Source organism: Populus euphratica, unplaced genomic scaffold, assembly GCF_000495115.2.
Source record: "Populus euphratica unplaced genomic scaffold, PopEup_1.0 scaffold457.1, whole genome shotgun sequence".
Classification (NCBI taxonomy): domain Eukaryota; kingdom Viridiplantae; phylum Streptophyta; class Magnoliopsida; order Malpighiales; family Salicaceae; genus Populus; species Populus euphratica.
The window spans coordinates 164,355-184,826 of record NW_011500338.1 but is presented as its reverse complement, the minus strand read 5'-3'; the positions used below and the strand labels follow the sequence as shown (position 1 = coordinate 184,826).

Below are 20,472 nucleotides of genomic sequence, written 5' to 3'. Positions count from 1 at the left end.
GTTAAGGAGTTATTGATACTTCAAATGCAAAATGATGATATAAAACCATGATAAAAATGCACTTTTAAGTACTAATCAGGTTGCACACAATATAAGGCAAGTTTGGGCTTGAAATAGATCGTATGATAATCTTTTCTAAGATTGGAATAGAATTGATTTTTTGGAGAAAATTTGGAACACTTATTTGAACGAAGATTTGCTTCAAACTTCAAATAAATTTCTCTTCAATTCTTTGTTTTAAATTCCGACATTAAATTTTCTAGCATAATCCGTTTAAGCTCAAAAAACCTAGCAAAATATTAAATGAAACTTCATTACTAAAAGCACATCAATTATTATAAAAACCCAAATAAAAACAGTAAATACATATGTAAAATAAGAGACTTAATGATATTTTTGATGCACAATCACACCCTCCAACTTAGATTTTGTTGGTCCTCAAGCAAAACAAAACATAAAACTTTTAAAATAAAAAGAATAATAATAACTATAATTAGGCTTGACTTATCACACTTGAAGGACCTATCATGCAAACATTAGTATCTTTAGCTTAGTGTATACATAATAGCAAATAAAAAAAAAATATACTCAGATTCTTTAAATCAAATATCCATACAAAATTTCAAATTCAATCGTATTTATCATGCAACCAACATAATTGATTCACGCAAAAACTCAACCTGTGATCTTCCCTTCTCACTACTACAAACAAGGTAGCAAACTAGAGAAATATCTATATTTTTTTTTGTTTTTTTTGTTTTTAAAGATATTATTTATTCTTTTTCTTTAAGTGGTCACTTTTCTTTTAACGCAAATACAAACATTTGTGATTAATGCACCCAGTTACTCACAAAATCACAAACTTAAAGTGCTTTCACATACTCATATTTCAATCTGTCATTTGATGTAAAGATAAACATTTGTGATGAATATCCCTAATTTCTAAGCAACTCAAAACATTGGAGTAGATAAAAATTTGTACACATTTATTTATTTAATTGTCTAATAATTATTACTCTATTTACTTAAACCTTGTTTAGGACTAGATCAAAAGAGATGATCAAAAGTAAAGCATCACGCTTATTTTTTATACATAATCACACAACTCACACAACTTTTACAAGGAAATATGTACTTTAATAATCTTAAAGAGAACCAAAAGTATGTTATATCTTGCTTTATAAATATTATATATCCCAAATTAAAGCATGCAATGTTCAACACAATAATGAATCCAAAAATATAATGTTGATCCTAAACAAGTCTTACTCACCTACAAATGCAATATATTTTTTTTCAAACAAGCATGACCATCTCAAGTATTCAACATAATTAAATATCTAAAATTAAGTTTTACATTATCCTCAATATATATAAAAAAAAATAAGAAAAGAATAAATATTAGAAAATTATTACTCTTTTTTTTAAGGATGAATGTCTGATTGAATTGGACATAAGCTCACTTCTTGCTTAATTCTTTTTTTTTTTCTAAAAGAAAATATCAAATCAATTTTTTTTTTTACAAATAAAGAACCTCACACCTCCCAACTTAAAATAATGCATTGTCCCTAATGCATGAACAAGTAAATATAAGAGTTGGAAAACTAAAAGAAAAGGAAAGAAAAAAACTCATTACTTGTGATACTACAATGGTATTGGATCTTCAAGATCCAATGTCTCAACTTTAGCCACAAAGTTTTCAAGATAAGGTTTCAATCGATGACCATTTACTTTGAAAACATTTCCATTCTTAGGATTTTCTATCTCAAAGGTACCATGCTCAGAAATGGATTTAATCACAAATGGACCAACCATTTTGTCCTCAACTTCCCAGGAAAGAGATGTAATCGTGAATTATATAAGAGAACCTTTCGATCAACATGAAAGGATTTTCTAAGAATATGTTTACCATGCAAAGTTGTTATCTTATGTTTTGAAATTTTTGTATATTCAAATGCATCATTTCTCAGTTCCTCTAATTCATCCAATTGAAACTTTCTATTTTTGCCAACCTCATTTTCATTGTCATTAAATTGCCGAATGACCTAATATGCACGGTGCTCAATCTCAACAGGGAGATGACAAGGCTTTCCATAAACTAGCCTATAAGGAGACATTCTTAAAGAGGTTTTATAAGCAGTACGATATACCCATAAAGTATCAACTAGTCATAAGGACCAATCTTTATGGTTTGGGTTGACTGTTTTCTCTAAAATGTTTTTAATCTTTCTATTTGCCAACTCAGCTTGGCCACTAGTTTGTGGGTGATAGAGGGTACTGACCTTGTGAATTACATCATATTTTCTCATCAACATCCCAGCGAGTTTGTTACAAAAATGCTTTTTCTCATCACTAATCGTAGCCCGGGGCATGCCAAAATGAGAGAAAATATTTTCTTTCAAGAATTTGACCACAATTTGATGGTCATTAGTTCAACATGCAATGGCCTCCACCTATTTAGATACATAATCAACAGCTACAAGGATAAATTGGTAGCCATATGAACTTGGAAAAGGTCTCATAAAATCAATCCCCCAACAATCAAATATTTCCAAAACAAGAATGGGGTTAAGGAGCATCGTGTTACGCTTAGTGAGTTACCTAGTCGTTGGCATCAGTCACATGCAACACAAAAAGCATGAATATCTTTAAAAATAACAGGCTAATAAAAACCACACTGCAAGATCTTGGCAATAGTTTTCTTGAAAGAGAAATGCCCACCACAAGCTAATGCATGATAAAAATTAATGACACTTAGAATTTCATGATTAAGGATGCACCACTTAACAATTTGGTCAGGACAATATTTAAATAGGTAGGGGTCATCCTAAAAAAAGGTACGTACATTATGCAAGAATTTTTGTTTGTCAAGTTTAGACCAATGAGAAGGAATCTGACTTGTGATTACATAATTTGCTATGTCAGCATACCATAGAGAACCAATATAAGAGACGGTACCTGCACAAAATAAATTTTCATTAGCAAAGAGTTTATTTATTGGAGATTCATCAATTATAGTCTTATCACTTGAAAGACGGGACAAATGATTAGCCACTACATTCTTTACTCCCTTTTTATCTCAAATTCCAAGGTTAAACTCTTGGAGTAGGAGGATCTATCAAATCAAATATGGTTTGGCATCTTATTTTGTGAGCAAGTATTTCAATACTGCATGATCAGTGAAAATAAAAACAAGAGATCCAACTAAATAAGACCTAAACTTGTCTAATGCAAAGATCACAACTAAGAGTTCTTTTTCAGTTGTAGTGTAATTCAATTGAGCATCATTTATAGTCTTGCTAGCATAATGAATGACATGAGGCTTCTTATCTTTTCTTTGCCCTAAAACAGCCCCTACCGTAAAATCACTAGCATCACATATCAGTTCAAATGGTAAAGACCAATCTGGAGCTTGCATGATTGGTGCAGTTGTCAACAACCCTTTAAGATTTTCAAAAACTTCTTGACATTTTGATGTCTAATTAAATTGGACATCTTATGACAACAAGTTACACAATGCTTTGGCAATTGTACTAAAAGAATGAATGAATCTTTAGTAAAAACCAGTGTGTCCTAAAAAGGATCTTACATCTTTACAGTTCCAAGGATATGTAATTTTTGAATGATTTTAACTTTTGACTTATCTACCTCTATCCTTTTTAAAGAGACAGCATAACCTAAAATAATGTCATGTGTCACCATAAAATGACACTTCTCCCAATTAAGTACAAGATTGCTCTCTTCACACCTTCCAAGAACTTTTTCTAAATGCATTAGACACAATTCATAAGAATCCCCATAAACTGAAAAATCATCCATGAAAACTTCCAAAAAAATTTCCACTATGTCATTAAAGATACTCATTATACACCTTTGAAAAATGGCTAGTGCATTACACAAGCTAAAAGGCATTCTTCTATAAGCATAAGTACAAGGAAATATCAATTTGGTTGTAACCTGAGTATCCATCAAGAAAATAATAGAAAGCTCTTCCAGCTACTCTTTCAAGCACTTGGTCTAAAAATAGAAGTGGAAAATGGTCCTTCCTAGTCACCATGTTCAACTTACGATAATCAATGCACATACACCATCCAGTTTGGATTCTTGTTGGCACTAACTCATTATCTTCATTCTTCACTATCGTGACTCCAGATTTTTTAGGGACAACTTGGGTTGGACTAACCCATTTTGAGTTTGTAATGGGATAAATGGTACCTGTATCAAGTAGTTTAAGCATTTTACCTCTCATTACTTCCTTTATGTTTAGGTTCAATTATCTTTGCATTTGCCTCATAAATTTAGCCTCTTCTTCAAGATAAATTCTATGTGTATATAAAAGAGGGTTAACTCCTTTCAAGTTAGTAATTGTCTACCCAATTGCTTTCTTGTGTTTTCTCACCACTCTCAAAAGTTTTTGTTCTTGCTCTATGCTAAGTTTTGATGAGATCATAATAGGATATGATTCATCTTCCCCTATAAATGCATACTTAAGATCATTTGGTAAAGGCTTCCTTTCTGGTTTATAAGGTTGGATAAAAGATACCTCAACTTTCACTTATGCTGAAATTAAAGGCTCAAACAATAGGGTCTATTAACTTATTGATATAATAGGCATTGAATCTAGATAAATCTCGAGCTCTCTTACTTCCTCATCATCACATTCTAAAGAATAAAATCTTTCATCATGAATTAAAGTTTTCTCCAATGGATCCTTTATCCACTCTCTCTCAAAGTGTTCTTGACAAACTGTTTGGATCAAATCTACCTCTCTAATGTACTCATGTTCACTAATTTGTTTGGAAACATTGAATATGTTCATCTCTATAGTCATATTCCCAAAAAACAATTTTATCACCCCATTCCTACAGTTAATTAAGGCATTAGATGTAACTAGGAAAGGTCTCCCTAAGATGACTCGGATAGGAGTATTAAATCCTTGAATAGGTGCGGTGTCTAACACTATAAAATCAATATAAAAGTAGAATTTATCTACTTGGACCATCACATTCTCAACAATACCCCTAGGAATCTTAATTGACCTATCAGCTAATTGAACGATACCCCTAGGAATCTTGATTGACCTATCAGCTAATTGAAGGGTGATTCGAGTAGGCTTGATTTCTCCTAAACCTAATTGTTCGTAAACAGTGTAGGGTATTAAATTCACACTTGCTTCTAAATCCAACAAAGCTTGATCTATCTTATGACTTCCAATAATGCATAAAATGGTAGGACAACTAGGATTCTTGTATTTGGGAGGGGTTTTAAACTGGATGATGGCACTAGCATGTTTAGTTAGAAAGACTCTTTCTTTCACACTCAATCTTGTGCATAAATCCTTAAAAAACTTTGCATAAGACGAGACTTGTTTAATTATATCAAGTAGTGGAATATTTACTTTTACTTATTTGAATAATTCATAGATTTATAAGTTTATAAGATCATGTTTAGATTTCCCTAACCTTTGTGGAAATGGTGCTCTAGGAACAAATTCTAAATCACTCATTTTAACTCTAATTTTTCTTGAATAATCTCCTTTTTCACTCATTTCTCTCTCATTTCTCTCGCCTTTTTTTTTTCACTTAAACTCTCATTTGTCACTTGTGTTTTAATTCCCTCTTCACTTCCTTTAGATTTCTCCTCTACAATACCTTTAAGAATCTCAAAATCTATACCTTTGTTGATAATCTTTCCACTTCTAAGGGTGGTGATAGATTGGACTTGTTCATGGTTTGAAAGTTCACTAAGTGAGGATTCACTCATGTGTACCTGACCTCTAGGATTGGGCATTGGTTGAGCTGGGATTTTTCCCTTCTTTTGAATGTTTAGTGATTTAATCAACTTAGTTAGTTAACTTCGAATTTCATCTAAGATTTTATTGGTCTGGTCTTAAAATTTATAAGCTTGGTTGTTAATTCCTGCTTATGTTTGCATAAATTGTTGAAGAGTATCCTCTAAGGATTTCTTATGAGGTGGTTGATATGTGTTATGTGTGGGAGCATGAAATGGTTGGGGTGGAGGTTGAAATGTTTGAGGTACTAAAGAGCCCTCATTTCTCCATCTAAAATTTAGGTGGTTCCTGCATCCAGGATTATAGGTATCAAAGTAAGGATTGCTATTTGGTTTGAAAAAGGCTTTCTAACATTACTTGAATAAGAAGTTTGGCCATATAACACTTCCTTAAAGGCTGGAATGGTAGGACACCCAGTTGTCCTATGTTCTTTGCTCTCGTACACAACACAACTCTCTTGTTGTTCACTCATGACATGTACTTTTTTAAGCTCAAGAGACTCTAGTTTTCTAGTCAATGAGGCTAATCTAGCATTAAGGTCATTAGTCTCTTTAAATAAAACTTACTATTTGAATGAAAAATGGTGTTTCTAGACTCAACATAAAGTGGGAGAGAGGTCCTATTGCTTTGTGTTTTCAGCTAATTAATAAAAAAAAATCAAAGGCTTCACTTGGTTCTTTGTCATAAAACTCACCATTACACATGGTTGAGATTAGCTTTTTAAAATCTACGGTAAGAGAGTCGTAGAAGAAACTCACTAACCTCCACATCTCAAAACCAAGGTGGGGGCATGCATTTAACAAGTCTTTGAACCTTTCCTAAGCTTAGTGAAATGAATCATTTGGACTACAAGAAAAATTCATCATTTGACGTTGTAAGGCTGTCGTCCTATGAGCAAGGAAGTATTTTTTCAAAAATTCAGGTTACATTTCCCTCCATATACCTATAGACCTAGGACGCAGGGAGTTTAGCCAAAGCTTGACTTTATCCTTTAAAGAGAATATGAATAATTTAAGTCAAATAGTTTTCTCGGTGCATGTTCTATTAATAAAAGTATTACATATCTCTTTAAAGTGCTTAATATGTATATATGGATTTCCAGAATCCATACAATGATATGTAGGAAGAAGTTAGATCATGTCCGGTTTTAAATTAAAAGTTTGTTGATTAAGAGGTAAGTTAATACACGAAGGTATACTTTGTCTAGCTAAGTGAAAATATTCTCTAAGAGTTCAAAAATTAGGTTGATCATTGAATTGTGGAGGTACATTACCTTAAACACTCCTTTCACCCTCTACATCTTCAACATTAGCCATGATGAAAAAAATAATATAATAGTTATATAAATATGAAAAGAAAGGAAAAAACAAAGAAAAAGAAGATTGTAAATAAAAGTAAATGGAAGTAAAAAATAAAGTAATAGCTCAAAAATAAAAATACAACAAATTAAAAAATTCACACTCCAACTAATAAGCAATATTAACAATAATAAACATTAAATATAATTATAACAAGCATGAATAAAGAGGAGGTAATACTAGCCAAGTATTTCAAACAATAAATATAAGAAAATAATCACAACAATACAAGAAAATAAAATAAAATAAATAAAAGACGATAAAACTAGCTTTATAAGATAACCAATAAATATTATAAACTAATTAGAATAAACATAAAAAAAGAATGGTTGAACCAACCAGAATCCAACAATTAGTAGTCCATTCTATAGTCTAATATCTGAAAAGTTAAGATCAATTTTTTTAGGCGATAAAACCAGTCATTTGATTTATTTTTTTAATTTTTTTAGGCGGTAAAACCAGCCAATTAATTTTTTGTTATATGATTTTTTTTTCCAATAATCAAATCTAAATTTGTTACCTTTACTTGCTTGATCGCTTTTCATGATCGGCTTGTTTTAACTCGCAAGTGTACAAGTGTGTGATGTAACAATTAACTCAGTAAGATCGAGGTCATATCCACAAAAATCTAGATTTGGAAATTAAGTTAGGTAACCAAAAAAAACTTAAGAGAAATTAAATTAACAATAACTTGGTTGAAAATAATTGATGGATTTGTTTTTAAAGATGAAAACATGTAAATAGATTTTAAATTACAAGAAAAAGTAAGTCTTGGTCCAAATCAATTTTAATGGTGATGTATTGGTGATTTCTTTAAGATATATAAGATAACTCAACCTAATATCAACAATGGTGACATTAGATTGGAAGATATTACAATGAAGTTTAAAAAGATAAAGATTGATTATTGCTTAAGAATGAACAAGTACTCTCATATTAAGTAAGATGTTGAATCAAGTAATCTCTATACCAAAACTAAAGTTTATGCATAAAAATTCAAGGTTATAACATTACCTAAATGATTTCTAAAATTTCCTTGCAATAATAAAACATTCATGAGGAAAATGAGAAGATAAACATTAATATTCATTCATATCTTAAAGAGCCCACCTTAACCACCAACATCCTTGATTTAGATCCAAGAAAGAGATTAGCTAACCATGATTATGTATAAGAACACTTTAATAAACATGAAATAACTTGAATTAAACTAAAATAATAAGTTTTACAAACTAAAAAACTGAAATCTACAAAAAAGAACACAACATAATTTCAGTAAAAATTCAAACATAAATATGATGCTAACTTTGGACAGTAATTTAAACCCTCCTAGAAGCCTTTTTTGGAGATGTCTATTAAAAAAATATTTATAGAAAATTTTATCACCTTTCCAAATCATTAAAGAACAGATAATTTAGACACTAGATTATTAAAGCACAAATAAGTACTTTGCGAAAAAGAATATCCTAGGAAAATGCATGATTTGGACCAAGGTTCTAACTTGTGTGCATTGTAAAGGCAAAGCCAATGATAGCATAAGCATCCAAAAATACATAGTTTTTCATAATGTGGTGAGAGTTGAAAAATAATGTCATAAGGTGAATGATATTTTAACATAGGAATGTGCATGTGATTAATGAGATAAATCGCGGTGACAAAGGCATATGACCAAAATAAACGTGGTAATGACGCATGAGTTAAAAGTATGAGATCAGTTTTGACAACATATCTATGATGACATTCAGTAAAACTATTGTATTCTGGAGAGTGTAAGGGTTTTGTCATATAAGATATGCCATGTGTAACAAATAATTATGTCAACGCAATGTATTCAACCCCCGTTGTCAAAATACATAGTCATAATTTTTGTCTTGAAATAATTTTCCACTATTGCTTTGAAGTGAATGAAAGTTGGTTTGACCTCAGATTTTTTTCACATTGGATAAAACCATATGTATTTAGTGAGGTGATTCATAAAAATAACGTACTATTTAAAGTCATCAATAGACAAAAGAGTAGAGGTCCATACAACAGAAAAAAGTTATGTAAGAGGATTATGAGAAAGTAAACTGGAGATAGAAAATAGTAACTTATGACTTTTATTATAGTGACATGCATTATAGACAAAGTCTTTAGAAACTGAAGATGAATTTAATTAATGCTTTGTCAAAATAGTATTTAAAACAGAAGATACAGGATGTCCTAATCAAAGATGCTACTTTATTGGAGCGAGTTTGACACTTAAAAAGTATGAGGAGTGACGACACACAGCCATTCATATGCATATTTATTGGTTTTACCCTTTGCATGAATTTCCCTATCAATATGTCCTTCACAGGAAAATACCAATGTAAGAACTCAATAGAAACATTATTATCAACACAAAATTGATATATAGAGATTAAATTTTGTTCAATGTCAGGAACACAAAGGATATTGTGAAGATTAAATGAATGAGTGGATCAATGAAGTTTAATGAAACCCAAGTGCGTTATCTATAAACCTTTACCTTCCCTTATCATAACATCATTAGTGTTTATGTATAGTAGGTGTTGATCCAGGTTTAGAGATCAGATGTGATATGGTGGGATGCCACATTGTCCAATAGTTATAGTGAACTAATCGAAGGATTAGAGGCTGCTAGGTTAGCTTGCGGTTGCCATGGAATGGTGTTATGATTTGGATTGCTGTTAAGTGGAACAAGTCTAACGAAAGGGCATTGTTTTGTTATATAACCCTAAATGCTACAAATTTGGCAGTAACCAAGGTATGGCCTTGATGGCAGTCAGTTGCTGTTGTTTGTGTTATAAAAAGCAAAAAACTAATTCTGGCCTGGATTGTATTGTTGTTAGTTGGTATATGAATGCCAATTTCCTCTATATCCTGAGTCATTAAGCAGAGTGTGATTGACATTGGTGAAGGGAGAGTGCCCACTAGTGCGACTGACATGTTGTCTAGTGGGTTGGAAAAGATTAGTAGTTTTAAGTGTTGCTTACAGTGAGGCTTCAAACATCAAGAGTTTTTCATGAAGCTCATCGAAGTTAATTACATTTTCCCTTGCTTGCACCGCCTTTACTAATTCACAGTATTCATCACCAAGTTCTTCTAGGATTTTATCTGTTAAATCTTCATTATCAACAGGTGGCCCCCAACACTACAAGTTCATCAACTCTAGCATTGACGGATTGTAGAAAGTATGTAATACTGAGAGTTCCTTTGGTGAGCAATTTGAGTTGTGATTTTACCTATTTGATTCAACCTCTAGACAAAGTGGCATATATGGCAACAAAAATGTTCCATGCCTTATGAGAATTTTTCGCTCTAGTATTAATGAGATAATTATGGGTGTAATAGATCTGATGATTGCATGTAAAATAAGTTGATCTTAACGTATCCAAGTGTGTACTCTGGATTCAAGCATTCGGTGGTTATGTTGTTTGTGATAGTAGGAAACTGTTGTGATGATCATAGCTTAGTGCCATTTATGTAACCTTGCAAAAATAACAGAAAAAAAAGTGTTAAAAATTAAAATCACCATGACAAGTAGTTGTTACTTTTTAATTTCAGAGGAGCTTGTGCTATGACATTAATAGTCACAAGATTTGTGTTTAAGGAATCACTCATGGTGATTAAATAAGAACAGATAAAAGGAAAAAAAAATTAAATAGAGATCAATAAAAGAGCTCTGATACCATGTTAACATAGATAAAGTTTTTAAGAAAAGTTCTCCATTTCTTCATTGAAGTAGGAGTAATATATATGTGCTGCATAAGCCTTGCAGCCACCATATAAAGACTTAAAAAAAAATAATCTATTACAACAATCAGAGTTCAACTCTAGTACAACCTTATTAATCTACTTGTAAGTTTTATCTCCTAAGAGTTCAGAAGTAATTTATATATACAAATACTTGATTACATTTTGTGCTTCTAGTCAATGGCTACAATTACTGTATATCATTTTTTACCGTAATTTTTATTAAATAGATGTCAAAAGCAATAATTACCATCAGATTTACAGCAAAAGTAGATACTATAGCTAAGCAAAAGCCAACAACGTTAACAAAATAATTCTTAATTAATTATAATTCTATTTCAAAATATATATAACTTTATATATATATATATATATATATATATATATTCTAAAAAATTAGATATTTTTGGAATATATTCATTACATAAACTAATAAATTGACAAAAAATTACAAACTTAAAACATCAAAGAGCATGACATAAAACAAGTAGAATGAACGTAAATAACCATTGGAATGGTTTTAAGACTTTACATTAATATTTAAACCAAAATTAAAACATAATCAAAATTAATAATACAAATAAACATTATTATATCAGTATTAAACCAAAATTGAAACATAATCAATATTAGTAATAAAAATAGATAAACCTTAAGAAGTGTAATTTAATTAGTTGAGCTCTGAGTTTGATTCCTAAACATTACCGTTCGAGTACTATAAATCTCAGGATTATTAGAGATTTGTCTAGTCATTAATTTCAGGGCTCTAAAAAATTAGTCGAGATATATATAAACTAACCAACATATTTATAGTAAAAAAAAGAAAAGAAAAAAGGATTAGATATAAAGTAATGTGTGAGATACAAAATATAAAAAGGGGAAAAGATAGGGAATAGAAACAGATTCTCAGATAAAAAAACTATAAAAAAAGAAATGGACGAGGGGAAAGAAGAGAGGCTAGCCTTGTTGAAAGCCACTCGAGAGCTATAGGAAAGAAATAAGAGAGATAGAAACCATACAAGCTTAAAAAAACGATGAAGCATGGAAGAAATGATGAGGGAAAAGAATCCAGACAATGCCCTATGAAAGGGTTTAAACAAACACACAAAACTACCATACCTTGAGCTTTTTGTGTTCAAGTGCATTCAATGACAAAAAAATGCTGAAGAACTCAACCTCAAAGTGCCAAGAAAGATTTATCAAAAGGAGGCGGATCCTGCAAATTCCAACCATATTAATTATCCCTTGATTTTCCCTACCAATCCAAACAATGGTTGCCAAAACTAGATGATTTTCCCTACCATTCCAAAAAAGAAAAAATCAATTGTTGTTTGCAAAATTAAATGATCGGTTTTTGAGGTTTAAATTGTCTTTTCAAATGAATTTATTTGTTATTATAAAATTAATTAGGGTTATATTTATCAACTTTCATTTTTTTTAATGCAAAGGTAAGTGATGTAAATACCCTTAAAAAGGAAAAAACAAATAGAAGGTAAAGAGGAGCGTTTGCGTCATTTTCTTTTTTAAAGTAGTAAAATTATGGCCTTTCAAGTCAAAAAATTTAAAGAAGATGTTAAGTAGTTTTGCATTTTCATCATGTTTTTTTTTTAATTATAATATATTTAAATTAGGGATAAATTAATTTTTTAACAAATAAAAATAATAAATAAAAAGAAAAAGTAACTAAAAGGTGCAACATACACGTCAGTGAGTAAACGTTATCTATATGCTTTTTAGGCAGTACATATGGTTGCTTGCGGCGTCCAAGAAGACCCAAATGCCTTGCCGTTTGAAACCTCCAGTGATGGCACGTGTAGTGAAACTCGTAATGGTGAGTTTTTTTCCTCCTTTTTTTTTAATTTTTTTTTTCTGTTTTGAAATCCATGATGTGTTAGCTAAAATACAAATGTATTCTCTCATTTAATTATTTTCATTATATATTTTTTATATATATTTATTTGTTTTGATTTTTTTAATTATATTATTTTATTTAATATTTATATCAAACATGATATTTATTTTTTACTGATTTATTTATTTTTTAATTTTATTTTTTGACATTTTATTTCATTTATTTTTATCTAATTTCATTTTTATTTTTTTAATTGATTTTTTTTATTTTTTTCTTAATTTAATTTTTTTAATAATTTTATCTCTTAACATTTTATTTTATTTATTTATTTTTATCTAATTTTGATTTTATTTTTTTAATTTTATTTTTTATTGGTTTTTATAAGTCTTTATTATTTTAATTATTATTTTATTTTTAATTTTTCATGATTAAAATTTTTGGTTGTCATGATGTCACTGTTTTCTAAGATGAGCATGATTTAACTTGCGGGAGAAAAATCTAGTCGTAACACTAATCGCTCTCCCAGTTTAAGTGGGTATAACAAGGGGGCATGCATCTAAAAAAGGGATATACTATGTGACATCCTCTTGAAGAAACAGACATTTCGCCTAAGCTAAAAACAGCGCGTCAAAGAGTAACTGAATCAAAGCAAGTAGAAACAAAAAGAAAAACGATGTTGCTTCTTCGATTCTCGATTCAACGAGGTAAGCAACTTGCGCGTAACTAATCATCAATCATCTGTTTTATTTCATTTGTTACAAAATTGATTTATTTTGATTCCTTTTCTTTTGGTGTTTCAGCGAGAAATCTAAAGGCCTTGAAGCCTTCGATCTTTGCTTTAAGAAGCTCTTATTGTTTCTCTACTGGTGCAGCTGAGCCTTCTTCAAGGCTACCCAGCCCTCCGGTAATATACCCATTATAAATCTATACGTACACACGCATATGTTCGGTGCTTTATGGTCTGTTTGGTTTCTCAGGAAGTTCTTCAAAAACTCGAGAAACTTTTCTTCACTATTATAATTTCTTACAAGTTTGTGTGCTTTATCAGAGAGTCCCCAATCTTATTGGAGGAAAATTCGTTGATTCGCAATCATCTTCAACCATTGATGTGATAAATCCTGTGAGTATATATTATTATTGTTACTATGTTTTTCTTTGTTTTTAGTGATGATTGAAAGTTGTTTTGGGTTTAACGGATTGGTATATGGGGTTAGGCAACACAAGAAGCCGTGTCACGGGTTCCTTTGACTACGAACGAAGAGTTCAGAGCTGCAGTCTCTGCAGCAAAGCAGGCTTTTCCGGCGTGGCGTAACACGCCAATTACGACTCGTCAGCGAGTCATGCTGAAGCTCCAAGAGCTTATTCGTAGAGACATTGTAAGCATGCTAGAATTTTTCGTCATTGTTGCTTTTTATCTGTATTATTTTTTAATAGGTTTCGTTTGATGGTTAGAATTACTGTGATCTTGTTCTAGGATAAGCTTGCGATGAATATTACTACTGAACAGGGGAAGACCTTGAAGGATGCGCATGGAGATGTGTTCCGTGGGCTAGGTTAGTCTTTTTTTTTTTTTAATTATTTACTGTTCCTAAAGTCTCTTTTGGTTCAAAATTGTAGTTGATTGCATATGTGCTCTCTCAATTTGAATTTTTTCTCTTATAGAGGTGGTGGAACATGCTTGTGGAATGGCGACTTTGCAGATGGGTGAGTATGTCCCTAATGTGTCAAATGGAATGGATCCCTTTAGCATAAGAGAGCCACTTGGTGTATGTGCTGGGATTTGCCCTTTCAACTTTCCAGCAATGATTCCCTTATGGGTAAGCCTTCAGTATTCTACTTCGCAATTTTTTCTGTCCATGCATAGTGGGATGCCTGCTATATCATTATTACAAAGATGTAACTTAAATCTTTTTCTTAAGATGAAAGGATGCAGTTAACTGGGCCAACGAAGTTGATCATGTTTCACAAGTGTACAAACATTTAAAGCTTTTCTGATTTGTGAGCAAATCTTGAGTTTCCAGAGAAAAAAAAAAAATTAAAAATGTGTGCTGCTTTTTGGCTGCAGATGTTCCCTGTTGCCGTAACATGTGGTAACACCTTTATATTGAAGCCATCGGAGAAAGATCCTGGTAAGGATTACCTTGTCTATATTTTGTGCATAATATTTGGAGCATTATCTCTTCAAGGTACCAGCTTGTGTTAAATTCATAGGTTAGAAAGATACTTTATATCTTCTCTAGTCATATATATGTGATAAGACTTTGTTTAGAAGTTGGTTACCCTGAAAATAAAATAGCCTCCTATGAGTATTGGAAGAACCTTTAGCTCAGAATTGTAGGACTTCCCATCAGGTGACTCCTTTAAGCCAATAATATAAATGTTTGGAAGCTTGAATTTAGTACGTCAGATTATGTGCACTTGTCATAAGTGGTGTTTGCCTTCCTCTTTTTCCTGTTGAAGCTAGCCGTCCACTTTGAACAGTTAATGGAAATTGTTCAATTATTTCAAAATTGTCCTGGCTTATTATAGGTTTTTTTCTCTTAATTTTTTTTAGTAATGCAAAGAAACATAGTTTTGAAAGTTCTGGAAAATTCAGCAAAACAGTTTGGGATTAAAGCAGTCCCTGCATAAATGTTCACTAATCACAGTTCCAACTCCAGTCATATTCTGCACAAAATAATCAATCATCTTACTTTTATTTATAACAGTAACTTCGTTTTTGGTGTTGTAACAGGTGCTTCTATAATACTTGCTGAGTTAGCAATGGAGGCTGGTCTGCCAGATGGTGTCTTAAACATTGTTCATGGCACCAGTGTATGGTTTTGCTCAACAATGAGCTCTTTTTAGCTTCTTAATCTTTATTGTGTTTTGGTAGCTATATCTTCCTAAGAAAATAAACTTGAAAAATTGGATTTTATTTAATTGATCCTAACTTATTAAGATTTTGCAGTTTCATTTGCATGTTGGAGGGCTGTGATATAGTGGAAAATGTTTGAGATATGATTTAGTGATTTTCATTTGTTTATGTGTCTTTAACAGCACTGGTTTTCTAATGTGTTTCCATTTGTGGCAGGATGTTGTTAATGCAATTTGTGATGACGACAACATTAGAGCCATATCATTTGTGGGATCCAATACTGTAAGTTACTCACTGCAATATCCAGATTTTGATTCCTACTTAGAGCATGTTTGACATTCTGGTAGAAGTTGCTTTTCAAATTGTTTTTGCTTAGAAATGCATTAAAATAATATTTTTTATTTTTTAAAATTTATTTTTGATATTAGTACGTCAAAACGATAAAAAAAAAAAGAAATTAAGCAAATTTTTGTAAAAAACAATTTTGGCAAACAATGTTTTGGCCGCATTGCCAAACACTCTCAATCTTTTTATGGTCTTATATTTCTATTCCAAGCATTCAGAGGAAAATGAAGATCCTGAACAAGATCAGTTTTTGGTGGATAGCCTTTAAACTTATTCTCCTGTTATTTTTGTGTGGGGAAAACATTCTGGAGATCATTGCTCTTTTCTGCCACATTGACATGTTATTACTTGCATGATAGTCACATTATTTCTTAATTTTTTGTTATCATATTCACAGGCTGGTATGCACATATATTCAAGAGCATCAGCTAAAGGGAAACGTGTACAAGTAAGTTCACATCATTTTTTTAGTAATAACTATTTAGTCTGTTAGGAGCAATATGGTTTTTTCACAATGATTGAAGTTGGAGTCAATTGGCTATCTGTATTCTTTTGTGCAGTCTAACATGGGAGCTAAAAATCACGCAATTGTTTTACCAGATGCCAATGTTGATGCCACTTTGAATGCTTTAGTTGCTGCTGGTTTTGGTGCAGCGGGACAAAGATGTATGGCACTGAGCACTGTAGTTTTTGTTGGAGACCCACAGTCATGGTAAGTTTGTTTCCAATTGAAATCCACAGATTGTTAAATTGATAACTTCTAGCTGGACTTTTCAAGTAATCTGCTGCCAGTTAGCTACTGCAAAGGAATAGGATGTCAAGAGAATGATTTTTCAGCTATGTTATGGAAGCTGGATCAGTTTTAGTAGAGCCACAATAGGATACAGCTCCTTCGTTGAGAGTTGACACATGCATGCCATCACGTTACTTAGGGAGGCATTTTTATGTGTAGATGGGATTTGAGGCCGCACATAAATTTTAGCCTTTATCACTGTTTACACAGAGGGGGGGCATCCCCATTGCATGGACTAATGGGGCTTTAACGTGCATGTTATACATAGATTGCATCCCCTTGCAGATGTTTACTATGTTGTTTTGTATGATTAATGGAAAATAAGAGCCCCTTGGTGATTGACCAAGATGTAACTGTATAATGGAGACGTTTTTCAAACTTTTCTAGGGAGAATAAACTGGTGGAGCGTGCAAAATCTCTAAAAGTAAATTCAGGAATGGAGCCTGATGCAGACCTTGGTCCAGTGATTAGTAAACAGGTATGTTTCAGAATTATTCCTAACCTGCTCTGCACCACCATGATCAAATCTTTACTTGGAAATCTTCTCTGTTCTTACAGGCTAAGGAGCGAGTGTGCAGATTAATTCAAAGTGGTGTTGAAAGTGGTGCCAGGCTTCTTCTTGATGGAAGAAATATAGTGGTATGTTATTGCATTTTTGTTTTGTTGTTGGGACCCGCTACTTATTGTATATAATGGTGGGTAAAACCATCTGAATATGCAAGTCAGACCAGAAACACAAAATATATGGAAATCATAGAGTAATTTAAATATGGCTGGTAGAGCAAACAACATTCTCTTCGTTTTAGGGAACTGAAAATACATTAGGACCTATAGTCTTGGAGCTCTTTGATTCTTTTGTGAAGCAAGATGGGTAAGGTATTGAGTTCAAGTCCAAAATATGTTAATCTTAAACATGCATGTTCACATTAGCTTTGTGTTTTTGTTTCTTTCTTGCAAGGGTGCTTTTACTCCTTTTTATGATTCATTTTCAATTAACAGAAAGAGACCTGCTTACTGATTTATTTATGGTGAATAAACAGGTTCCAGGATTCGAGCGTGGAAATTTTATTGGTCCTACCATCTTATCTGGTGTCACAGCTGACATGGAGTGCTACAAGGTATTATTTAACTTCTTCTTTTTTTGTTGTTGTGATTTTGGAGACCAGACTCCAGAAAATCTTAATTCATTAATTTCCCAAGTGGATGGAGATGTAGACCTCAAATATTGGTGAAAAATTGACTGATCCACTTTCCATACATTTCCTTTGCAGGAGGAAATTTTTGGCCCAGTTCTTCTTTGCATGGAGGTGGGTTGAATACCCCTTTTGTTTTTATGTGCTAACTAGGCCTCTGATCGATTGGCATGGCTATGGAGTAACATCTTTCTTTCTTCTCTTAACTTTCAGGCTGGCAGCTTTGAAGAAGCCATCAACATCCTGAACAGAAATAAGTACTATCTCGTTATGACTTTTCATTTGCTTGTTTTTATCAATTTTCCTTCCATGAATTGTATCTGGTTTACATGTTTGTAAATGTTTTTGTTACAGATATGGCAATGGAGCTGCCATATTCACTGCATCTGGTGCTGCTGCAAGGAAATTCCAAACTGAGATAGAGGCTGGGCAGGTAAAAATCATAAAAGCAACATGAGACTACCATCAGAGAATATTTAAGAGCTACAACTGCATAATTTATTTGTTATGTAGCTACAATTTTAGTTCCTCGCTGTACTCTTACCATGTCAAGATTTGAAGGATCATACAAAATGAGAGGAACTTGGCAAATTAATTCCAGAATAAATAACTTTGATATTTTGTTGAAAATCGGAAGCATTGGTTTTGTTAAATTCGATTGTAACCAATTTGTGCTCCTTTTGGGAGGGGAAGGGGGAGTTCATTGCTGCATGAAATAGGCACTCTGTGAAATTCATGCATATTAACATATGTTGCTTTCATCCAGGTTGGCATCAATGTTCCTATACCAGTTCCCTTGCCGTTTTTCTCATTTACTGGCTCCAAGGCATCTTTTGCTGGCGATCTCAATTTCTATGGTAATGCATACATCCTCTAAAGCCTTGCTCTTGTGCTTGTGCAACCGTTACTGTTTCTTCACCGACACACTGGCCTTATAAACATCCCTGACATGGTTATTATTATTATTTTTTTAAATAATTGCAGGTAAGGCTGGAGTTAATTTCTACACTCAGATCAAAACAGTAACTCAGCAATGGAAGGATTTACCAGGTGGTAGTGGAGTTTCTCTGGCAATGCCGACTTCACAGAAACTATAATGGTTTCATGTCCCTGCCAATTTTCATGCGCAATGCAATTTTGAATCCACAAATAAATTATTTCGTGGTCATCTTCTGCTTCCCCCTCCGTGTTCCTTCCCCTAATTGGCCTTTTTAAGCGTGTAGTTGTCTCTCTCAAGCGGGTCACTGAAAATCGCTCATCGTGTTAAATACAAAGCCTGGGATCAGTTGGCCGGCATGAAAGAATTTTGGTGTCAGAAAAGCGGGGATCCTTTCGCTCGCTTCTAGCCTTCCCTCATGTGCCGTTCTAGCGACAGAAATCATAGAAAAGGGAAAATACATGCTATTGGCATCCAGATTTTAGTTTTAGTTTAATGTTCATAAAACTATTGACTTGAAGCAAGATGCTTGATTCTTGCTGTTACGGATGTGATGTATCAACAGTAATCCGAAAGGAAAGGCGTGTATAGCATTCTATGGGGGTGAGCTATTTCTAGTCTGAGATTTTAGTGAATTAAAAACTTGTCCTGAGCAAATTTTGAATGACTCGCCAAATTCTGACGAAAATGGCTGGTTGCCAAGTTCCAGTCGTGGTGTTTACAGGTAAGTGAGAAAAAATAGAAGAAAAGGGATCTAGAAGCAGAATTTCAGGAATTCAGCTCAACATTCGTTCATTATGTTCATGCCTAACCATTATATATATATATATATATATGAAAGCCATGGCATTCTAGAAGATAAAGTCGGACTATGACACGCGGAAATCTTATCAGTTGAAATAATGAAACAAAACGAGGCGTATTATTAACAAAAATGAACATAGATTGACTTCTTTAAGCTTCATCCAAGACTTGACCGTTGTTAGATTTCACAATAAATAGAAATTGATTTCATAATAAGTAAAAATTGATTTGGTCAAAAACTTATTGTTTTTTTCTGTCAAAATATTTTAATCTTTTAGAATTTTTTTTTTAATGTTTTAGAAAAAAAAAAGTTAATATAGGTTAACTTGTCCAAATTTTTAATGTTTTAGAAAAAGAAGAAGTTAATATAGGTTAACTTGTCCAAATTATAATGCAAACTGTAATTCATATTGGCTTTAATAACTATGTTTATATATATATAATGAACATGTAATATTATAATTTTTTTAATACTAGTAATCAGTTTACACGTTTTGTTGATAATATTTGTAAAATTTGGAAGCGGGTGATGTATTTTCTAATTAAATGCATCTTTATTGGCATCCCTACACTAATAATTTGCCTCTGCCAGCTGGTTTGTGCCTCCAAATATATTGCAAGGAATTCCACTTAGTAACTTAGTAATATTATGGATACTATTGGATGTGCAATAGGTTTATTTTTAATTTTAATCTTAACAACTTTATTTACCAAGTGGATTAGCTTTCTCCATGTAGAGCAGGGAAAAGACTAAAGAGAGAGGGATCATTCCCACAGGAATCGCAG

The 20,472-nt window shown here is 32.2% G+C and overlaps 1 protein-coding gene across 1 annotated transcript; it reads left to right on the top strand.

The window, feature by feature from the left end:
- Positions 1-13,303: 13,303 nt before the first annotated feature.
- LOC105113801 (methylmalonate-semialdehyde dehydrogenase [acylating], mitochondrial-like) lies at positions 13,304-19,546 on the top strand. The gene is made up of 19 exons (XM_011010128.1): positions 13,304-13,461; positions 13,558-13,661; positions 13,806-13,877; positions 13,972-14,133; positions 14,232-14,310; positions 14,420-14,574; positions 14,823-14,886; positions 15,492-15,571; positions 15,831-15,896; positions 16,357-16,407; positions 16,520-16,671; positions 17,140-17,230; positions 17,311-17,391; positions 17,793-17,870; positions 18,024-18,059; positions 18,159-18,202; positions 18,300-18,378; positions 18,712-18,802; positions 18,930-19,546. The coding sequence occupies exons 1-19, from the start codon at positions 13,431-13,433 to the stop codon at positions 19,040-19,042; spliced, it is 1,629 nt and encodes a 542-aa protein (XP_011008430.1). The 5' UTR covers positions 13,304-13,430; the 3' UTR covers positions 19,043-19,546.
- The last annotated feature ends 926 nt before the right edge of the window (positions 19,547-20,472 follow it).